The sequence below is a fragment of the Erpetoichthys calabaricus genome, chromosome 12 (assembly GCF_900747795.2).
Source record: "Erpetoichthys calabaricus chromosome 12, fErpCal1.3, whole genome shotgun sequence".
NCBI lineage: Eukaryota > Metazoa > Chordata > Cladistia > Polypteriformes > Polypteridae > Erpetoichthys > Erpetoichthys calabaricus.
In genome coordinates this window covers 25,071,749-25,095,734 of record NC_041405.2, presented here as the reverse complement: position 1 = coordinate 25,095,734, position 23,986 = coordinate 25,071,749, and the positions used below count along the sequence as shown (strand labels likewise).

The following is a 23,986-nucleotide window of genomic DNA, read 5'->3' as shown; positions in this document are numbered from 1 at the left end:
TTCCATTTAATGGGAGATTTTGAAATTTTACTACTGTAAAAATTGTGCCATGTTTCAACAAAATTGATTCGAGATTGTTTTTAGACAGACAGATGGACAAACGTGGCTATTGCAATAGGTGCTTGGTGTGTTATGTACGAACACACCTGAAAAATGAATTAAGAAAAAGCAAATGCTGGTGATGTGTAAAATACATTCAGTGCCTCTCGTATCAGCAGAGTACTTTAACTTGAAGTTCAAATAACGGTAAGGTGTTTCCCAATACCACATAATAGAAGGTTAAAATTCAAAAAAGTCAAAATGTATCTTCAGAGAGAATGTGTTTCAATTTTTATTTTTGTATATTAATCTTTCCTTATTAATCTTTCAGCTACTTTTTGCTATAACTTATTTTTTCACATGCTTGCAATTCCTCCTAATTTTTTTTGTTTAATTGCCTCATTATTATTCAGTCTAGTTTTGTAGTCTCTTTGTGTTGATTGTTAATAAATACAGTAATTACATTTATATACACTCACCAACCACTTTAGTGGGTACACCTTGCTAGTACCGGGTTGGACCCCCTTTTGCCTTCAGAACTGCTGTAATTCTTCATGACATAGATCCAACATGGTGCTGGAAACATTCCTCAGCGATTTTGGTCCACATTGACATGATAGCATTCACGCAGTTGCTGCAGATTTGTTGGCTACACATCCATGAAGCAAATCTCCCATTCCACCAAATCACAAAGGGGCTCTATTGGATTGATATCTGGTGACTGTGGAGGCCATTTGAGTACAGCGAGCCTATTGTCATGTTCAAGAAACCACTTTGAGATGATTTGAGCTTTGTGCAGTGGAGCATTATCCTGCTGGAAGTAGCCATTAGAAGATGGATACACTGTTGTCATAAAGAGATAGACATGGTTAGTAGCAATACTCAGGTAGCCTGCGGCATTTAAGTGATGCTCACTTGGTACTAAGGGACCTAAAGTGTGCTAAGAAAATATTCCCCATGCCATTAAACCACCACCAGCAGCCTGAACTGTTGATACAAGACAGGATAGATCCATGCTTTCATGTTGTTGATGCTAAATTCTGACCTTACCATCCAAATGTTGGTGCAGAAATCGAGACTCGTCAAACCAGGCAATATTCTTCCAATCATCTATTGTCCAATTTTAGTGAGACCGTGTAAATTGTAGCCTCAGTTGTCTCTTGTTAACTGACAGGAGTGGCACCCTGTGTGGCCTCCTTTGCCCATCTGCTTTAAGGTTCGACATGTTGTTTGTTCAGAGATGCTCTTCTCTATACATCAGTTGTAACGAGTGTTTATTTGATTTACTGTTGTCTTTCTATCAGCTCAAACCAGTCAGGCCATTCTCCTCTGACCTCTGTCATCAACAAGGTGTTTTCACCCAGAGAACCGCCGCTCACAGGATGTTTTCCTTTTTTCTGACCATTTTCTGTAAACCCTAGAGATGGTTGTGCATGAAAATCACAATATATCAGCAGTTTGTGAAATAATCAGATCAGCCCATCTGGCACCAATAACCACGCCATGTTCAAAAGTCATCTTCAGTCACCTTTCTTCCCCATTCTGATGCTCGGTTTGAACTTCAGCAGCTCGTCTTGACAAGGTCTACGTGACTAAATGCATTGAGTTGCTGCCCTGTAATTGGCTGATTAGATATTTGCGTTAACAAGCAGTTGAACAGCTGTACCTAATAAAGTGGCCGGTGTGTATTTCTATACAGATTTTTAGTTTTAGTTTTGCTTAGTGACTTCTATTTAGCAGTATCCTTGGTAGGTTCTATTTACCCTTATCTTTTGAAACTGCATAGGCCAGGATTGCTGCCAGTGGGTCGTGAGTCACTGTTGTTTTAAATGTGAATGGGTCGTGAATGGTTTGCAATGTGGGTCACTGTGGGTTGCTGAGGGTTAACTAAGCAAGCGACATTGCTCTGTCACTCTTCCCCAACTCTCACAGTCATAACGATCAAAGGAAATTCCTCAGCAACGGTTCTTAAATCTCTAAAGGGCCCCCAACCCGCTCTGACAACTGTCAAGGAATGGGCATCGAAAGAAGACACTGAGAAGGGCAAGATTGGGATGCGACAAAAAGAAGTTTAAGAAACCCTGGTATTGACAATTTAATAATAGTTGATCTCCTGTTCTATTTTTCACATGTTATTTCCCCTTCAGATCTTTATATAAATGATGTGTTTTTTTCCTAAATAGTAGGTCTTTATTATATACACTTAATGCCTTTATGCTAATTTACAGCTAAACTACAAAGCATTTTTTTTTATTTGTTTTGTTCTTGCTTTTTCAGGAACGTTCCCAGCTCTGTGGCTATTGGTGCCAAACCCCTGAACCCACCCCTTCTTCTTCTCCTCCCCTCCCCTCCCCTCCTCTGTCTGTTCAGTAACTTTCACTTTCCATTCCTCAGAAATCCCGTCTGCCAGCCAGTACTTCACATCTCTCAGACACGATGGCAGAAGCTATGCACATCAGCTCTCCAGATCTATTGACTTGCTCCATCTGTCTGGAGGTCCTTAATGAACCTGTTTGTATCCCCTGCGGTCACAACTACTGCATGTTTTGCATCAACAAATACTGGGAAACGGCGGAGAGGTTCAGTTGTCCTCAGTGTAGAGAAATCTTTCCTTCAAAACCAAAGCTCAGTAAAAACATCACTGTGGCTAACATTGTGGAGGAATTGAAGACAAGCAGACACGGCAACCCGACCTCTCAGATGGGGGATGAACTTCCAGAGGCAGAGTGCGATTTGTGTACCTGGAAAAAATTGAGAGCGGTGAAGTTCTGCGTCAGCTGTAAGGTCTACCTATGTGGGCCTCACATCCAGAATCACAAGGCTGACGGAGCTCAGAGGAGACACAAGTTGGTCAGACCTTCTCGTAATCGGCAGAACACGATGTGCTTAAAGCACCAGAAACGCCTGGATGTCTTCTGCCTAACCGATCAGATATGTGTGTGCCAACAGTGTGCAACCACTGAACACAAGAAGCATGTGATAATGGATCTGGAGAGGGCGAGAGCAGAGAAACAGGTGAGTGGTTTACCTCAAGAGGGGAAAGGCAGAGCAGGGGGCTGGCAGGTTATACTCCTGTTCTATGAATTATCTTTCTCTTGATGTTCTGCTACCTTCCGGGGTGGCACAGTGGTAGCACTGTTGCTTTGCAGTATGGAGGCTGGTATTACCTTCCTTGGTGTTTCATGCATGTTCTCCCCGTATCCATGAGGGTTTCCTCCAATAGTCCAAAGACATGCAGGTTAGGTAAGTTGATGTTGCTAAAGTAGGCCCTTATAGTGTGTGTCTGTGTGTTTGCCATGCGATGGACTGGCATCTTCTCCAGCTGTTCTTCCTGCCTTGAGTGAGATGACTGCTGGGATTGGCTCCGGCTGTCCCAGATCCTTCTGGATTACTGGGTTAGGAAAATGTATGGCTGTTACCTCTGGTATCCTTTAGTTACTGGATTCCTCTGGATTTTGATATTAATTAAAGGTTACAAAAAAATGGAACTCTGGTGCAGTGCCATAAATTCCTTTGGTTACTGTGATAGATACTTAAAAAAATTGGTCAATTGTAACAAGCAGTTTGTTTTTTTTTTTGTCAGGTATCGGGAATATAGGGTTATATATCGGCTTGCATTTTTAGTTTACATTTACTTTTTTGGCTTAAGAGTTTGTCCAAGGTGACTTACAACATTTTAGAGATACAATTGGTTCCATTTCTTTTGTTTTTCCCGTTGGAGCACAAGCAGGTTTTGAAGTCCAAAGTCTTAACTACTAGGCCACACATTCAGCAGCTGTCTTTTGTTTTTTATGTTTTTTATTCATTTGACTGTGCCCTGGTGTTAGAGCCACCATTATACCACATCAATCGCTCTTTGGACACACAAATGGCTTGAGCCAGGGGTTCCCAACCTTTTTCACCCCATTTAACCCTGTGGCAACGTTTTGAAAGTAAATTTACCCTCACCTTGTGTCATTCGATAATTTCTGTTTAAAGTATACTTCTACAAGCGATCAACAAACAGGAAAGTTTAAGATACCGTTTTTAAAGTCAAAGTCAAGTCAAAGTGAACTTTATTGCCATCTCAACTATATGCAAGTATACAGATAGCCGAAACTGCGAAGCTCAGGGTCCACAGTGTAACAACATGAAGTGTATCCATCCATCCATCCATTTTCCAACCCGCTGAATCCGAACACAGGGTCACGGGGGTCTGCTGGAGCCAATCCCAGCCAACACAGGGCACAAGGCAGGAACCAATCCCGGGCAGGGTGCCAACCCACCGCAGGACACACACACAAACACATCCACACACCAAGCACACACTAGGGCCAATTTAGAATCGCCAGTCCACCTAACCAGCATGTCTTTGGACTGTGGGAGGAAACCGAAGCGCCCGGAAGAAACCCACGAAGACATGGGGAGAACATGCAAACGTCACGCAGGGAGGACCCGGGAAGCGAACCCAGGTCCCCAGATCTCCCAACTGCAAGGCAGCAGAGCTACCCACTGTGCCACCATGCCGCCCTGAAGTGCAAATAATAAATTAAAAATAGAATTAAAATTAAAACACAAACAAGACAAAACAAAGAAGTAGCTGCAATATTGACGTGTAGTTAACAATATGAACATTGATGCAATGTATGGTATTTGCAATCTAGATACATAAATATAGTCAATAGATATGTAATTTAATAAATAATAATAGATTTAACATTTTTATTTTAAAGTCTGAGTTTGCTATAGCAGGTGAATTTAAGATAGACAAAACAAAAATGTTCTGAAATTTTCAGAATAAGGTGGTTATTTAATTTAATCTAAGCAAGAGAAGTTTCTAGGCAAGGTAGCCACACACACTAATATGACGCCAGAGAGCGGTGACATGTTGAATGTTGATTAGCACATCCAAGGAAGAATGTCACCGTACTGAGTGGTGGCTCTGAGGCTATGGATCTGTGCTGGTATCTAGAAGGTTGCCCGGTTCAAATCCCCGTCACTGCCAAAAGAGATCCTACTCTGCTGGGCCCCTGAGCAAGACCTGTGACGATGCGGGTTTGCGCATGCTCCCTTCTTCTGTTCAGGAGCCCTTAACCCGACACCGTCGATAATGTTACCGACGAGCTTGGCAGTGAGGCACAACGTAGCAAGGGGATGGTGCACAAGTGCAAGGTGCTTTTATTTAAAACAATCAACAAAAACAAGGTGTTCAAAATAAAGTGCAGTGCATTTCAAAATGTCAATAAATAAATAATCCCTAAAACAGATGTGCAACATGGAGGTTAAAAACAACAGAAAAAAGTCTTCTAAAAACAACGAGGTTAAAACCAGGCAGAAAGCAGTCCTTTTTTTAAAAAAAAAAAAACAACAACAAGAAGCCCGGTGTCTCCTTTCCTCTGGTGGCTCCCCTGCTTCACCCTTCTGGGCCCTGCAACAGGAGAGTCGCTCTCTCAGCAGCTGGCCTTCACTCCGCTCGACCGGTCTGGAGGCTTCCCGATTCCTGGTTTCGGTCGTGCACTCATCCCAGACTGCGACTTGGTTTCCTTGACGACCAGGACACTCACATCAAGAACTTCAACCATGAAGCCTCACGACTCCTGCTGCCTTCCCGGCCTTACGCGGCCATTCATCCTTCTTTACTGGTCACTCCTGCTACATGATCACACAGCGGGAGCGACCACTACTACTACTACTCCTGGGTGTCGATCCAACACCCAGGCTTCCCGTACAGCTGCATGCGAGCCTGCACTCACTCGCTCTCCCGCACCGTCTCTCTCTCCCCCCTGCGTCCTGCTTTCTCCTACAACCTCCGTTTCTTCTCTCCTTTCTCTTTTTTCTTTCTCCTAGCCGACTCGCACTTCTATTTTATTAAGAGGGCATGGCAGCTGTAGCAAATTAGCAGCCCCAGGAACAATCACAGGTGCGGACGGTCTCTCACCTGTGCACTTAGGTGAGAAACGCCCACACCGCAATTCGCCCTGAGAACCGCTTCAGCCACACAACCACCACGCCCCCTCGCTAAACTGCGAGCGCGGTGATTATTTATTTAAAACTGGCCTTAGAACGGGAGCTGGGGACCCGCTATACCACAAGACCCTTAACCTGTAATTGCTCCAGGGGCGCTGTATAATGGCTGGCCCTGTGCTCTTACCCCAAGGGGTACAGTCATGGCCGAAATTATCGGCACCCCTGGAATTTTCCCAGAAAATGCACCATTTCTCCCAGAAAATTGTTGCAATTACAAATGTTTTGGTATACACATGTTTATTTCTTTTATTTGCATTGGCACAACACAAAAAACAGAGAAAAAAAGCCAAATCTGACATCATTTCACAAAAAACTCAAAAACCGGGCTGGACAAAATTATTGGCACCCTCTACTTAATATTTGGTTGCACGCCCTTTGGAAAAAATAACTGAAATCAAGTGCTTCCTATAACCATCAACAAGCTTGTTACACCTCTCAACTGGAATTTCCGACCACTCATCTTTTGAAAACTGCTCAAGGTCTCTCAGATTTGAAGGGCGCCTTCTCCCAACAGCAATTTTGAGATCTCTCTGTAAGTGTTCAGTCGGATTTAGATCCGGACTCATTGCTGGCCACTTCAGAACTCTCCAGTGCTTTGTCTTCGACCATTTCTGGTTGCTTTTAGAGGTATGTTTGGGGTCATTGTCCTGCTGGAACACCCATGACCTCTGACGCAGACCCAGCTTTCTCACACTGGGCCCTACATTGCGCCCCAATATCTTTTGGTAGTCTTCAGATTTCATGATGCCCTCCACACAGTCAAGGCATCCAGTGCCAGAGGCAGCAAAACATTCCCAAAACATCTTAGAACTTCCACCATGTTTAACTGTAGGTACTGTGTTCTTTTCTTTGTAGGCCTCATTCCGTTTTCTGTAAACAGTAGAATGATGAGCTTTACCAAAAAGCTCTACCTTGGTCTCATCTGTCCACAAGACGTTCGCCCAGAAGGATTTTGGCTTCCTCAAGTACATTTTGGAAAACTCCAGTCTGGCTTTTTTATATTTCTGTGTCAGCAGTGGGGTCCTCCTTGCTCTCCTGCCATAGCATTTCATTTCGTTCAGATGTCGACGGATAGTTCGAGCTGACACTGTTGCACCCTGAGTCTGCAGAACAGCTTGAATATGTTTTGAAGTTGATTGGGGCTATTTATCCACCATTCGGACTATCCTTCGTTGCAGTCTTTTATCAATTTTTCTCTTCCGTCCACGTCCAGGGAGATTAGCTACAGTGCCATGTGTTGTGAACATCTTGATTATGTTGTGCACAGTGGACAAAGGAACATGAAGATCTCTGGAGATGGACTTGTAGCCTTGAGAGTGTTGATATTTTTCCACAATTTTTGTTCTCAAGTCCTCAGACAATTCTCTGCTCTTCTTACTGTTCTCCATGCTTAGTGTGGCACACTCAGACACACAACAGAAAGGTTGAGTCAACTTTTCTCCATTTTAACTGGCTTCAGGTGTGATTGCTATATTGCCAGCACCTGTTTCTTGCCACAGGTGAGTTCAAACGAGCATCATATGCTTGAAATAAAACGATTTACCCACAATTTTGAAAGGGTGCCAATAATTTTGTCCTGCCCATTTTTGGAGTTCGGTGTGACATGATGTCAGATTTGACTTTTTTTCTGTTTTTTTTGTGTTGTTCCAATGCACATAAAGGAAATAAACATGTATATACAAAAACATTTGTAATTGCAATAATTTTCTGGGAGAAATGGTGCATTTTCTGGGAAAATTCCAGGGGTGCCGATAATTTCGGCCATGACTGTATGCGAAAACTAACAAATTCCTAATTCAAGAAATTGTATAAGGCGAAATAAAGAACAATAACAAAAAATACTCTGTATAAGGTGACAGTAATGACCCTTGAAGCCCCACAATCAACATGCAGCAAGTCACCACTCTCTGACACCCTGATTATTGGGTATGACTGTCTTACCTGGGGACTTTCTTTATTTTTCATATTTGCAGTAAAACCTTGGATTGAGAGTAACTTGGTCTGTGACTGTTTTGCAAGACGAGCAAAAATTTTTTAACAAATTTTTAACTTGATAAACGAGTGAGGTCTTGCAATACGAGCAGTACGTGTCCGCTTTGTCTGCCGAGAGTTACGTGATCACAACGGAGCCGATGATGGTTCTCTCTCTCTCTTTTGCTGCGGGATTGTGGGTAATCATTTCCCATGCTCGGTCCCAGTTGGCGTGCCTCACTCGTATAGCGTATACTGTTTACTAAAGCATTGTGACCACATGTGTGTGTAAAGCATTTTTAAATGCTGGGAACTGTAGAGTGGTTGAGCAGTCCTGTTTGGTTCTATGTGTGTCGCCAGTAGGTGCTATGTGGATGTTCATTACACCACTTTTTGCAACATACAGTATCTCACAAAAGTGAGTACACCTCTCACATTTTTGTAAATATTTTATTATATCTTTTCATGGGACAACACTGAAGATATGACACTTTGACACAATATAAAGAAGCCCTTTCTGCAATTTGCACAAAGAACATCTGTATGGCAGGGTGATGAGAAAGAAGCCCTTTCTGCACTCTCGCCACAAACAGAGTCACTTGTTGTTTGCAAATTCTCATTTAGACAAGCCAAATTCATTTTATAACAAAGTGCTTTGGACTGAGGAGACAAAAATTGAGTTATTTGGTCATAACAAAAAGCGCTTTGCATGCCGGAAGAAGAACACAGCATTCCAAGAAAAACACCTGCTACCTACTGTCAAATTTGGTGGAGGTTCCATCATGCTGTGGGGCTGTGTGGCTAGTTCAGGGACTGGGGCCCTTGTTAAAGTCGAGGGTCAGATGAATTCAACCCAATATCTACAAATTCTTCAGGATAATGTTCAAGCATCAGTCACAAAGTTGAAGTTGCGCAGGGGTTGGATATTCCAACAAGACAATGACCCAAAACACAGTTTGAAATCTACAAAGGCATTCATGCAGAGGGAGAAGTACAATATTCTGGAATGGCCGTCACAGTCCCCTGACTTGAATATCATCGAAAATCTATGGGATGATTTGAAGTAGGCTATCCATGCTCGGCAGCCATCAAATTGAACTGAACTGGAGAGATTTTGTATGGAAGAATGGTGAAAAATACCTCCATCCAGAATCCAGACACTCATCAAAGGCTATAGGAGTGCTAGATTGTCTAGAGGCTGTTATATTTGCAAAAGGAGGCTCAACTAAGTATTGATGTCATATCTCTGTTGGGGTGCCCAAATTTATGCACCTGTCTAATTTTGTTATGATGCATATTGCATATTTTCTGTTAATCCAATAAACTTAATGTCACTACTGAAATACTACTGTTTCCATAAGGCATGTCGTATATTAAAAGGAAGTTGCTACAGCCAATGATAAACAAAAATCCAAAGAATTAAGAGGGGTTCCCAAATGTTTTCGTATGACTGTACGTTGCTGACTACACAGCAGGTATGGTCACCCTAGGGGAGATGGTTTCATTGCTGGGTAATGGCAGTGTGCTCTGAATAGGTTGAGAATTTAGGAATTTTACCCTGGAATGTATTGTCCTATTCTTTTAGAACCTCTTCTGTCTGCTTTTTGTCATTTATGTATCTTATACGAGTGTAAAGATACTTTTGTATTAAATGCATTGCAAATCGAGATCACTCCACAAATACGTATTCTCTGTTTCTCCCACAGATTCAGCTGGGAATAGCACTTTGCCAGATTAGATTGGAAACCCAAGATCTAAGCATGAAGTTGAAGAAGATGCAAGAAAACTCTGACTCTGTTCAGGTGAGATGTGATGGGAGTGGTAATTAGACTGAGAAACACTTGCATCTGTGAATTTTATGTGAATTTCCCCTTGGGATTAATAAAGTCTATCTATCTATCTATCTATCTATCTATCTATCTATCTATCTATCTATCTATCTATCTATCTATCTATCTATCTATCTATCTATCTATCTATCTATCTATCTATCTATCTATCTATCTATCTATCTATCCATCTATCTATCTATCTATCTATCTATCTATCTATCTATCTATCTATCTACTCTATCTATCTATCTATCTATCTATCTATCTATCTATCTATCTATCTATCTATCTATCTATCTATCTATCTATCTATCTATCTATCTATCTATCTATCTATCTATCTATCTATCTATCTATCTATCGTTTAAATGAGTGACATGCTGCAAAAGGAACGAATTGAACAGTCAGTGAATACAACATTGCAGTAGTCAGTCCTGCTAGAAATAAATGTGTGAGTTAGGGCATCTAAATTGGCTTATCAGTCATCATCATCATCATGAAAAATAACACAATATTTAAATGACAGAAAAGATTTTAACTTTGTTTGTCTACATATTTTAATTATGGCAAAAGAAGCAATTTTCTTATTTTAAGTAGCATAGCCGATTTGAAAGATGGAGCGCTTTCTGTTATTTATTTGCTTCATCAAAGAGACAGATAACACACTTTTGTTTTTTAAATATTTAGTCACAGGGGTATATGTGACGTTGGATGCAGATTTGCTCAGACTGTCACACCGCTGTTTGTATAGGCAGGCATAGGCTTCAGCCATACGCACTACCATTTCAATCGCTGTATTGCCGACAGCATCTTTCAGGCGTGTAAAAGATATGAAATATTTAAGTGGAAATAACCTGTCTGAAGTAAAATATGAAACCATGAACTAACCTGTAATTTTGATTTTGTTATAATATAACTTATTATCCGCCTAGAGGAAATTGTCTTTTCACATAAGCCCTGGAGGGGGGTTTACAGTGCAGGGTCAGCTGCTGTACAGAACTCCAGTCCTGGAGGGCCGCAGTGGTTACAGGTTTTCATTTTAACCCTTTTCTTAATTAGTGACCTGTTTTAGCTGCTAATTAACTTCTTTTGAATTCATTGTAATTGACTTTTTTCTTTTTAAGATTTGTTCCCCTGAATTTCTTCATCATTCCTCTCAATTGCTTCATTTCTTTCTTTAAACAGAAATGAAATGTGAAGTGAGGGAGCCAACAGAAGACCAACTAAGTCAGGGCCTCAAACTCCAACCAATTTCACTCCAATCAGTTGCTTAATTAGGCGCCATGTCTTCTTGTTAATTAAACCCGTTCTTTAATTCCATGGCTTGTTGCTGCTCTCATTGTGCAATGGCAGACATTTCTGAAATAGTTGATTTTCTCTTTTCTAAGAGCTCTGTTCAAATGTTTTGGGGACCTGAGGAGATCAACATTTCTGAGATATTCACCTTTCTTTATTTTCAGATATTGTATGATGGACACAGTTTGCTGGTCATGTTTTGGCTCATTTTGTATCTGATTATTGTTTGGCTGTTAATTAAGGAAAAAGAAACAATTGAGGGGTCTGAGTCTTCAAGAGCGAGTCAATTAAAATGAATTCAAAAGAATTTAATTAGCAGGAAAAACAGGTCACTAAATAAGAAAAGGGTTAAAATGAAAACCTGTAGCCACTGCAGCCCCCCAGGACCGGAGTTGGGGACCCTGCTGTATAGGGACTTGTTGAAGGACCCAACGGAGTAGGATCCCTTCTGGCGGTAATGGGACTTAAATCTGCTAACTTCCAGATACCAGCGTAGATCCTTAGCCACACAGTATTTCTCCATCTGTTCAAGTTCAAACACTTTATTGTTATTGTGTAGTACAATGAAAATACTTTTATGACAAAGGTGCATGTAAAGAATAGAATAGAAATAACAATTTTAAAAACAAAAATAAAGAAACAAAACAAGAGAAAATGGAATAGTCATGCAAAATGCATCAAATATTTTCAAATATGTCATATACAGCGTTAAGTGATAAGGTAACCACATGCAAAATATTATTGCCCAATTTACATCAGTATACATTTTTATTGTACCTATTAATTAATGGTATATTTCATATTATATCTCTCTATTATATAAAAACAATTCGACGACAAGACTTTTTTTGAAGATTTTTACAAGTCTCACAAGATGAGACTATTGCCATGAGATTTTTTTCAAGTCACGCCCTCCTCTCAACCATATTTAACCACGCACACGGTAATCTCACCTCTCATTTGTGTGCTTTTGACAGACACAGTTTCTGCTCTCTCAGCTCTTATTAATTTTAAAGTTTTCCTTACTTTAAGTTCCCAATTAAAAAAGACTTATTATGTCCAAATCTGATTGAAGAATTTCATCCCAAATGGTTATCAACAGAAGAAATGAGTGCACAGGCAATCCTAGCACCGAGAAACAAGGAGGTCAAACAAATTAACACCAAAAATGTTGATCGGTTACTCAGCAAATTGGTTAAATGCGTATCAATAGACTATGCTGAAACAATTGGTGGTGATAGTGCGGAAGACGAAAACATCAACTTACAATATCCCATAGAATTGTTAACACTGTACGGTCTTCCACCACACAAATTACTGTAGAAAGAAGGATGTATCCAAGAATGGTGATGTAGTACATCTTCTGCAGATAACATTAGAAACCAAAGGAGATCTTGATATACTATTCATATTAAAACGTTAACAGTTTCCCATTAGAATAGCTATTGCAAAGACAATTAACAAATCACAGAGACAAACATTCGAAAAAGTCATTTTATTTAATAGAGAGAAAGAAACAAAGTTCACTCACAGGCAGTTATACATTGCGTTGTCACGATGAAAGTCCAAACACAGAATCAAAATTCAATGCGATATTGACGAAAATTTAATTAAAAAAAAAAGTTTTTACTGAAGTTTTACAGTAAAAGTGTAAGTTTAAAAAGTATTTGCATGTTAATTTCAAAGCCAAAAAGAACAAAATCGTATTACGCAACGAATAACTCAACACAACATGAAACATAATTTACTTTCAAATTATTACGTTTTACTCTTTTTTTAATATGATTAATTACTTGCTGTGTTTGAAATAGTTTTGTTATGCATATGTAACAGTTCCCATGAAATTAAAAATCTGTTTAAATTGTGCATCCGCACAAGTGTCTTTGGACTGAGGGAGGAAATCAGAGCGAACCTATGCCTACCCATGAGCAAACTCCACACAGGAAACAGTTGGGATGCAGTCCCCCCAGACACCTTACTACGAGACAGCAATATCGCTGTGTTACTGTGCACCCAATTTATTGATAAAAAAAACTGAGGAAAAGATAACTTTTATTTGAGAATTCTTGTAGTAACACAATCCATCCTTGGGGTTGCAGGCCCCCCGGCCTCTCCTTAAATTCCTCTGAATGTCAGTAATACCTCAAGTTCACATTGCCTTAACTTTATTTTTCTGCTTTCCCCCATGGTTTGAAAGTAAAGCTGTCATTCAGGAACATGGCCAAATTTATATGCTGATTAGGTCATGAATATTCCAAAAGGGCTTTTCTTTAAGCCATACATGGTTACTGGTGGGAGGTGACAGGGAGCTGCTAAAAGCACCTGTGCATAATCTGAAGTTGATTTGAGATTTTTCAAGGGACTTGACGTGGGCCCTTGTGTACACACTTTGTTACAAAATCCAATTTTTTTTGCGTGTATGCTGTTTCTACTTTTCAGCTGTAAGCAAAATATTGAGAACTTGTAGCTATCAAATTACAAAGCAAAAAAAACCCTCCAGGGGGGCCCCTTTAATGCTTACAGCAATATCTGTCTCTCTCTGTGTCAGACGTGTTCTTTTGTGATAGAAACAGGGGCGTCAGCAAGCCCCAAACCCCAACATGAACATACACAGAGTCCCGGGCTCAAATAAAAAAATACTTCTTCCAAGTAGCACAAGTACAGATTTTCTCTTTTCCAGTCACCTCTCCACAATTCCTCTCACCACCGCACTACCCTCCTCCAGTTGAGTGTTGCTCTCTGTCCTCTCAGAACCAACTCCTTTTACTGAGGACCCGGCTAATGACCGTTGTGAGTACTTCTGGGTCATAGGGGAAGTCCAATATAGTGGAGAGCATATCTGTTTGCAGTGCCCCCTTGCGGCACCCATGGACCTCAGCAGGGCCGTGCTGCTGGACTACAACTCCCAGTATTCCCTGCTGGTTCCCGAATAGGTGCCAATATAGACAGTTGCTGCCATCTATTATCTGGGGGGAATAAACACCCCTTGGAGACTGTCTTTCTCTGTCCTTCTCTTTTCTCCCATCCTGGGAAGATACTGGAATCGTGTCTGGTCAGGACTCCTGTCTATTTGCCCAGAGCCTCCCATCTGAGTATGGAATCTTCTCCGGCTGGGATGTCCATCTATCCCTTAGGGAAGCCTTGTCCAGGTGTGCCATCTTTCCCTCTTTTGGTCGGGATAGCTTTCTATTTACTCAGGGTCTCCCGTCCAGGTAAGGGATCTTCCCGACTTCCAGTTGTGATGCCTTGTACATCCTGTGTGCTTTCTATACTTTCTTTTTTAGTAATTATGGTGTGTATTTTTTTGTTATAATATTTATTAAGCTTCTGTGAAAAGGACAATTTCCCCAGGGACAAATAAAATTCCACCTACCTACCAGATAGCTTGTTCCTTATCCTGACGATCCAACTGTAATCAACTTTTTCCTTTGGTTTTCCAGTTTTTGGCAGAAAGAGAGATGGGAAAATGTAAGGACAGCTTCAAAGAACTACTAGAAGCCACTGAGAAAACCCAAATGAAAGTGATGGACCAGATTAAAGAGCAAAAGAATACCAACGTGTGGAAGGCCGATAGGCTAATGAGGCAAATGAAGGAGGAACTTGAGGAAGTGAATAAGAGGGAAGCCAAACTGACCCAGCTTTCGGAGATACACAACCACATCCAGTTCCTCCAGGTGAGACGAATACTTTAATGAAAATAATCAGAACATGATAAGACCAAACAAAAAATGTCTAAAATTCTCCAATATGTCTCTTTCCTTGCAGAGCTTTCCGTTTCTTCACATTTCGTCACAAGAAACGAAAGATTTCAGCATCACGATCGATGACAACTTCTCATTTGAGAATCTGAGGCTGGAGGTGTCATCTATGAAGGAGAGAGTGGATGAGCTGAGCAAGTGGAATTTCAGAAGACCCACTGAGAAAGGTATGGGGTGTGATGCCCGGGCATTTACAGCCACCCTAACCCCGATACAGACGGGCAATGGGAAGCACTTTCCTTTGCTAACCAGACCAACACAAGTCCCTTTGCCACCACTTCAGTCCTCCACACAGGCTTTGTCCTCTTTCTCCCGACTCAGGCCAATGAGTGGTGGTGATTGGCTCCATTTATAGGGCACCCAGAAGAAGTACAGGTACCCAACGAGCTTCTTCTGGCAGCACTTCCGGGTGTGGCAGCAGTGCTGCCAAATAGGGCCCTGAAAACCTCCATGTGCCCCCTGGCGGTGGCCACGGGCCCCAACAGGATTGAGCTTCTATGCTCACAACCTGTGGCCCCGCTGGAAACCAAAGGGGCTGCCCTCTGTTGGTACATGGGAGAAATGGTTTTGAAAATATTCTCTCCCCCAGTCCTTCCATAATCAGGGCATCCCGGGCAGGGCCCTAGGGGTCATTAAATCTAGTATGTGTAACAGAATGAATAGTCATGACGAGATACTACATGCTTTATTAGAGATTTACGTGTCACATTTATGCTTAACTTACTGACAAGGCCGCAGTTTTATTAGTATGTAACTGAGGACCTGTGTAACGTGCAATGGCTTAAACATTGCTTGATTTAATTAAATTCAATTCTGGTACTTACAGCTGGAACATTAAGCCATCTATGCATTTTCTGAATCTGTTTTTTATAGTTATAAAGTGGTGGGAAGCTGGAGTTTATTGCAATGCCCAGGAAGCAAAGCTGGATCAAGCACTGTTTGTTTCAGGGTAAAACTCATATGCTCACCCATGCTTACTGACAAGTCAGTCATTAAATAAATAATGGAAAGAAATCAGAATACCAAACCAGGTTCCATGTGGATATGGTTACAATGCTATGAGAACTATATTTTTAACAACCTCACCCTCATCCTTGACATGTATCTAGAACAGGGATCTCCAACACGTCGCTCGTGAGCTACCGGTAGCTTGCCAATTGGTTAATGAATCCTACATAAATTTGAAAACTTGATTAGTCAAATTAGGGGTGTGGGTGATCTTTCCAAAAAATCATGTCATGATCCTTTTAACACAAAATCACAATCCACAATCTGAATTGCCATCTATCTTCTCAATGTGGCATACACTTAAGAGAATATCTGGACTCAGACTCATCAAGACCTAAGTAACGCTTTATTTTAAATATCAAACAAAGTTGAATTCCATTGTTCTCTCGTTCGCTAGCTAAGCGGAGTTAAGGAACATGCCCCGAAGCAGGCGAGTGATTGAGGAAGGCCCCCATCCCCTTGGCCCGCTGCGTGTTTCTCAGATTCACGCAAATAAATCAGTACCGCAAGTGAACTATGATATATAGCGAAATGAGAGAAGTCGCAAAATCAACTGGAATATTCAAGCAAATTGTAGAAAAGAACCCGATCTAAATCTGTTAAGTAGTTCTCTCGTGAAAAGCGGACAAACAGACATTGGATTTTATATATTATATGTTAGTAAACCTTCAAAATAATGTGTAGTTAAAGTCTAAACAGCATTCTCAGCATTTCTGGAGCTTAGTAGAGCCAGATAACTATAAGAATCTTCACCAAGAGGCTCTGAAAATGTCTGTTTTTTTTGGGTCGCCATACATCTGTGAGTCTGACATGAATGTCATGAAATCACATAGAGGGGGCAGACCTATAAATACCTGGGAGTGCAGCTGGATGATAAATTAGACTGGACTGCCAATACTGATTCTCTGTGCAAGAGAGGACAGAGCCGGCTATACTTCCTTAGAAGGCTGGTGTCCTTCAACATCTGCAATAAGATGCTGCAGATGTTCTATCAGACGGTTGTGGCGAGCTCCCTCTTCTACGCGGTGGTGTGCTAGGGAGGCAGCATTAAGAAGAGTGATGCCTCACGCCTGGACAAACTGGTGAGGAAGGCAGGCTCTGTTGTAGGCACGGAGTTGGACCGTTTGACATCCGTGGCAGAGAGACGGGCGCTGAGCAGCTCCTGTCAGTCATGGAGAATCTATTGCATCCACTGAACAGGATCATCTCCAGACAGAGGAGCAGCTTCAGCGACAGACTGCTGTCACTGTCCTGCTCCACTGGCAGACTGAGGAGATCGTTCCTCCCCCCCACTATGCGACTCTTCAATTCCACCCGGGGGGGGGTAAATGTTAATATTATATAAAGTTATTGTCTGTTATACCAGCCTCGCACTCTCCACCTTGCATTTTTTATCTTGCACTGTGTTTTTTATCATCCATCCATCCATCCATTTTCCAACCCGCTGAATCTGAACACAGGGTCACGGGGGTCTGCTGGAGCCAATCCCAGCCAACACAGGGCACAAGGCAGGAACCAATCCCGGGCAGGGTGCCAACCCACCGCAGGACACACACAAATGCACCCACACACCAAGCACACACTAGGACCAATTTAGAATTACTCTTTAATTAATATAGTTTTTTATCAGTATGCTTCTGCTGGAGTGTGTGAATTTCCCCTTGGGGATTAATAAAGTCTGTCTGTCTGTCTGTCTCAAAGTTCAGAACAAGACTGACAGATGAACATTGAAATGACTCCATAAGAGTGAACCTCAGTGGCTCCACTCCACCATACACCTCTGTGCCAGTCATCTGACTAACTAAAAAACACATCACACATGCAACTGGACATGTGAATAAAGTGACATGTGACAAAATGACAAATGAATAAGTCATATCTGTGTATTTGGAATTGCATTGCTTTGTTTTGACAGCATTCAAGTTTTAATTCAATAATGTGAGATACACTAGAAAATGCATACAGACATACAAAATGCACTTTCAGGTGAACTAAATATTTTTTGTGATGTTTTTAATGTGAGCACAACATTTTGTAAATATTCAGGCAAAACAAGCTTATTCAGTTTGTTTGGGTTGAAATAAGCTATGAGAATAAACATTAGAAAACAGGAGTAGCTCTCAGCTATTTTCATTTTGTAAAAGTAGCTCTCAGGGGAAAAAAGGTTGGAGACCCCTGGTCTAGAACATGATTGGAGTCCACCTGTGGCAAATTAAATTTGAAAGGCACACACTTGTGAGTCCCACAATTCATGTTGCATTTAGGACAAAAACCAAGCCATGAAGTCCAAGGATCTCTTTGTTGACCTCCGTGATAAAATTTTATTAAGGCTTAGATCAGGGCAAGGATACAAAACCATTTCCAAGGCTTTGAGTGCACCCAGGAGCACAGTGGTCTCAGTAATTGTGAAATGGAAGACGTTTGGAACCACCAGGAATCTTCCTAGAGCTGGTCGTTGCCCAAACTGAGTAACTGGGCAAAAAGGGCCAGAGAGGTGACAGTAATTTATTTCTTATAAAGCCCAAAGTCTCACAAGGAATACTTCAGTGGGCTTTAACAGGCCTTGTTTTTGACAGCATCCCCAGCCCTGATTCCCTAAGAAGACAAGAAAAAAAAAAACTCCCAAAATGAAACTCCTGTAGGGAAAAAAAAATGGACGAAATCTTGGGGAAAGCAATTTAGAGAGAGACCTCAAAGAACCCAATGGTCACAGAGCTTCACAAGTCTTCTGCTGAGATAGGAGAACCTTTCAGAAGGACAACAATTTCAGCACCACAGAAGACATTTCTGAGTTGAAGACGAATGACAGCCTTGGAGTTTAAATACCATTTAGCAAAGAACTCTGGGAGCAGATAAGACACAAATTGAACTATTCTGGGCAGAAATCCAAGCACTATGTCTGGCAAAAACCAGGCACTGCCCATCATTTGCCCAATACCATCCCTACAGTGAAGCATCATACTATGGGGGTGCTTCTCAGTGGCAGGAACAGGGAGACTGGTCAGAAATGAATGAAGGGTGAATTCAGCCAAATCCAGAGAGAGAGAGATCCTTGAAGAAGCCTGTCCTGAGTCTTACACTGGTGTGATGGGCCACCTTTCAATGTGACAATGACCCAAAGCATGCAGTCTAGACAACACTGGAGTGGCCTCAGGGCAAATCTCTGACTATTCTTGAGTGACCCAACCAAAGACCAGTCTTCAGCTCCATAGTGTGGAGATGCTTCCCATCCAAACTAATGGAGCTTGAGATGATCTGAGAGGGACAATGGGATAAACTGCCCAAATCCAGGTGTGCAAAGCTTGTAGAGACTAAACTAAGAAGCCTCAAAGCTGGAATTGCTGCCAAAGGAACTTTTACAAAGTATTAAGTTAAAGGTCTGAACATTTATATGTTATACTCGCATGCACACACACACACATACATAATCATATAACATAGGGGATCTTTTACTATTTTTATTATTTTTTTTATTTTTTATTTAGCACCTGAAGCTCCTATTTCTAATGTTCCATCTCCAATACCGAGTCCCAGAGATGCCCTTCTTCCATGTGAGTCTTTGTTTTATTATTTGGAATGCACAAAGTGTTCATTGATTAATGTGAATGACATATTGAATGGCACATGGTGGGCTAGATTATCTAAGTTAAGGGTCTGAACATTTATATGAATGAGAAAATTCAGTTTTTGGTTTTTAATAAATTTGCAGACCTTTCTTAAAACATGTTTTCACTATGTCATTATGGGTTATTGAATGCAGAGTAATGGATAAAATTGGCATATGTATCCATTTAAAATGAAATCTGCAACACAATAAATTGCACAGAAAGTGAAGGGGTCTGAATATGTCCAGAATCCTGTGTGTGTGTATATATATACTACAGCGTATAGCCCCCCTAACCCCGACACAGACTGGCAGGACGCACAGGTTTTGCCACACAGCACACAGTTTATTGCCTTCCACAGCACTTAGTAAAGCACAGTCCCTTCTTTGCTGCTAGTCCTTCCACCTTCACTCCTCCTCAGGCTTTGTCCTCTTTCTCCCGATTCTGGCTTCAAGTGGTGATGACTGTCCCCTTCTTATAGGGCACCCGGAAGGACTCCAGGTGCCCAACGAGCTTCTTCTGGCAGCACTTCCAAGTGTGGCGGAAATGCAGCCAAATAGGTCCCTGTTAAAGTCCAGGCGCCCCCTGGTGGTGGCCACAAGCCCCAGCAGTGTTGAGCTTCCATGCTCACGATCAGTGGCCCTGCTGGAAATCAAGGGGGCTGCCCTCTGTCAGTCTGGGGGAGAAAGGGTCTATAATGTGTGTGTGTGTGTGTGTATAAATATGTATATATCATACACACATATGCACAGCTATGCATAATCATGTAATATAGAGAATCTTTTATTTTTATATTTTTTTTTTTAGCACCAGAAGCTCCTATTTCTAATGTTCCAGCTCCAAAACTGAGTTCCAGAGATGCCCTTCTTCCATGTGAGTCTTCGCTTTATTATTTGGAATGCACAATGTGTTCATTGTGAATGACATATTGAATGACAAGGGGTGCGCTGGCTTACAGTATATTTGGAAGTGAGATACCACATTACGCCTCATTTGACAAGAAAGCATCTAAAAACTAAGTAATTGCTATAAAACATTGCTCAAGGCAGGCTGCTGATAAGGTTTGCACAGGGAGACAGGGAAAGCCCCGAATGAATCAAACTGCCCTGACAGAAATGATTGCTATTCTAGTAAAAGAACTTTCTACCGAGGCGTTACCGAAGAAGGTGTTTAACTATGTCTTGCCTTAAGCCTAATACTGGGGGATTGGCTCCAGCCCTTTGCAACCTTGAAGTGGACTAAGTGGGTTTAAGAATTATATGCTAGGTTAATAAAAATGTTGGTGGGTTTACCTCACACATTCATAATGGGTCAATAATTGCTCCTTGCCTTATCTGTATCTTCTTCTTCTTCTCTCGACTGCTCCCATTAGGGGTTGCCACAGAAAATCATCTTTTTCAATATCTTCCTGTCCTCTCCATCATCTTGTTCCATATCTTCCTGTCCTCTCCGTCATCTTCTTCCATATTTTTCTGTCCTCCACATCTTGCTCTGTCACACCCATCACCTGCATGTTCTCTCACCACATCCATAAACCTTCTCTTAGGCCTTCCTCTTTTCCTCTTGCCTGGCAGCTCTGTCCTTAGCACCCTTCTCCCAATATACCCAGCATCTCTCCTCTGCATGTGTCCAGACCAACACAATCTCTCTGACTTTCTCTTCAAAGCATCCAACCTGAGTGGACCCTCTAATGTCCTCATTTATATACAGTATAAAATGCTAAGGTCAGTCTGTCTGTTACATGAGCACTTCCAAAAAATACAATAGATAAGCAACATCAGCTAATTTGAGTGTACGTAATTCCCAATTATTAGTTCAAGTATTTTGCTCATTTTGTCACTCCCCTGCATCTTTATGAGTGTGTGGAGAATCCACTAAGGTATTGGATTTGTGTAAAAGAGTTTTGGAATTAAATACCATATATACTCGCATTTAAGTTTTCCCGAAGATAAGTCGGGGCTTGATTTTATCGTATAATTTGGAAAACTAACTCTATTGGTCCAAACGTTTATGATATGCCAACGCATACCTGAGAGAATAACCACGGAGCGCACTGCCTTTTTTTTTCTATGTATTGTGCCTACGTGACCACACAGTAATACCTGAACTATTCTGAAGCGACGTTTGCACTGTTTTGTGTTTTTTTGTGTCTCACACCCTCATACACCTTTATCATAAGAGCGTCCCTTATCTAAGATGGAGGGTTCGATCAGAAGAAAATATGAAGCTGGTTTTAAATTAAGTCGTTGAAGTGGCGAAAGAAATTGGTAACTGTGCTGCTGCAATAAAATTTGATGTGTCTGAGAAACTGTTGTGAGATTGGAGGATGGAAGAAGATGTAAAAAAAAAAAAATCTAAGTGTCGTATTTTTGAACGGGAGTATAAGTCGGGGTCTGATTCTATGATCAATTTTTCTGGTTTCAAGACCCGACTTATACGCGAGTATATATGGTACTATTTACATTTACTGTATCATGTCTAAAGTTGAACAATATTGTCTCAAATGTTTGTTTATATGTAACTATGACTGAAATTTCTTTTGTGGGTGGTGTAGTTGTTAGTGCTGCTGTCTCCCATCCAACAGTTGGCTCAAGTGCTGCCTGCATTGTAATCTACATGTTCTCCCCATGTCCACAATGATTGGAACTCCAGATTTCCTCCAACATATCCTTAAACCTGCATATGCTTAATGGCCAACACTAAATTATCCAGTGTATCCAGAGAAGTAGGTTGAAGTGAAGTGAAGGAGATGTGATGAGGAAATATAATGGATATGTGGTCAAAACAGTGAAAGGAGTAGAAGTACAGGAGAAGAGAAAGCGAGGGAGGCCAAAGCAGAGGTGGATGGATGAAAGAAAAGAAGATCTGAAGGAAAAGGGACTTGGCTGAGGAAGAGGTGCAGGACCAAGCTGTTCGGAGAACTTCAATCAAGCACATCAACTCCACACAGAAGTGAGAAAAGATGAAGAGGAAGAAGAAGATCCTGGGATTGACTGGCGTCCCATTCCTGGCTGGTCCTCTCCTTGGGTTACATGTGTCCAGGACAGGCACCCACTCTGTAGGACGCTAAACACTTTAGAAGATGACAGGAGTTGTTTCTGCATGGGTTAATTCTGCCTGTTCATCATGTAAAGTTTCAAATTTCCAGTACAAATTGCTTTCAGCTTAACTGTCTTTTTTTTCTTTTGTTTCTCCACTCAGATGCCTGTTCTCTCACTCTGAACCCCAACACGGCCAATAAAAATCTTTACCTGTTTAAAGGAAACAGGGAGGTGACGTGCATTAAAATGAGAAGGACTGTGCCTGCCCACCCTGCCAGATTTGACAACGTCTTTCAAGTTCTCTGCTCAGAGGGTCTTTTTGGCTCTCGCTTTTATTGGGAGGTGGAGAGATGTGGAGAAGGAGCAGTTATAGGTGTTACGTATTTTGGTATTGATAGGAAAGGCAAAGATGCAAGTTGTATCATCGGGCACAATGACAAGTCCTGGAGTTTGTTCTGCTCAGATTCTTCTTGCGCTGCGTATCACAATGATCAAGAAGTTGTACTAAATGTCGCGTCTAGTCATCGAATCGGGGTGTACCTAGACTGGCCAGCTAACTGTCTGTCATTTTATAGCATCTCACAGCAGACGAGCTTACTGCACAGATTCAGGACCAATTTCACAGGGCCGCTGTATCCTGCTTTTTCTCTCTATCCAGATTCCCATGTAAGGATCGTTCAGGTAGATTCGCCTTTTTGTTGAGGATGCCCTAGAACACTATAGGGTGGTCCAGATCTAACTATACAACATTTAATGCAATGCAATGCAATAATTGCATAATTAGATCTGGACAAACCTGTATTGACTGTTTGCACTGGTCGTCTAAAGCCCTTAAATTTTCCTTGCACATGCAAACCATTGTAAACTGGTCACCATCACCTTCATTCCAGCGAGGAAACATATAAGACAAAACTTTCCCTCTTTTCTTTAGCTTGGCATGTAAGATGTATGGCTGCAGTCCCCCTTCACTGACAATTATCCCTAAACTTAAAGGATAAGTTTGTGAAGAAATAACTTTGATTTGAAAAATATCAATCATGGTGCCATATAAAATTGTGTTCTTTTTATAAATTTTAAAAGCAAATTTAAGGCATAAGGGTACAAGGGTCCAAACATGAAAAAAAAAAGGTGTAAACTTATTAAGTATGTCCATTACGTTGCACTATCGGAGATTAATTTGCATCTTGTGATTGCACAAATATTGTAAAATAGTGTATCCACATCACTTTAGAAAGGAATAACAAAGTAAGTAAGCTATCTGTGAAATGCTGCCATTTTAAAAGAAAACCAGCTATGTACATCATCGATTATTTCTCCCTCCGCACGACCTTTCAGCCCTCCAGTGTTGTGGTTTCTTCTGTCTCTTTTAGTGAATTCTGCACATGAATTACCACTTTGAGAATCGATTTCTTACGGGTGTGCTTTCTTTT

At 41.3% G+C, this 23,986-nt stretch overlaps 1 protein-coding gene across 2 annotated transcripts; it reads left to right on the top strand.

Annotated features, from left to right (window-relative positions):
• The first annotated feature begins 2,393 nt into the window (after nt 1-2,393).
• Nucleotides 2,394-23,844, top strand: LOC114661972 (tripartite motif-containing protein 16-like). 2 transcript variants are annotated; one of them, XM_028815244.2, is made up of 7 exons: nt 2,395-3,054; nt 9,723-9,818; nt 14,585-14,818; nt 14,910-15,069; nt 19,396-19,461; nt 20,323-20,388; nt 22,717-23,844. In XM_028815244.2, the coding sequence occupies exons 1-7, from the start codon at nt 2,476-2,478 to the stop codon at nt 23,256-23,258; spliced, it is 1,743 nt and encodes a 580-aa protein (XP_028671077.1). In that variant the 5' UTR covers nt 2,395-2,475; the 3' UTR covers nt 23,259-23,844. The 2 variants fall into 2 exon arrangements, with proteins under 2 accessions (XP_028671079.1, XP_028671077.1); XM_028815246.2 differs by lacking the exon at nt 20,323-20,388 and having other exon boundaries at nt 2,394-3,054.
• The last annotated feature ends 142 nt before the right edge of the window (nt 23,845-23,986 follow it).

Coding starts and splice junctions, on each gene's coding strand:
- LOC114661972 (XM_028815244.2), top strand. CDS start 2,476: ATGGCAGAAGCTATGCACATCAGCTCTCCAGATCTATTGACTTGCTCC. Junction 14,819..14,909: donor ACCACATCCAGTTCCTCCAG/GTGAGACGAATA, acceptor CTTTCCTTGCAG/AGCTTTCCGTTTCTTCACAT. Junction 15,070..19,395: donor CAGAAGACCCACTGAGAAAG/GTATGGGGTGTG, acceptor TTTTTTATTTAG/CACCTGAAGCTCCTATTTCT.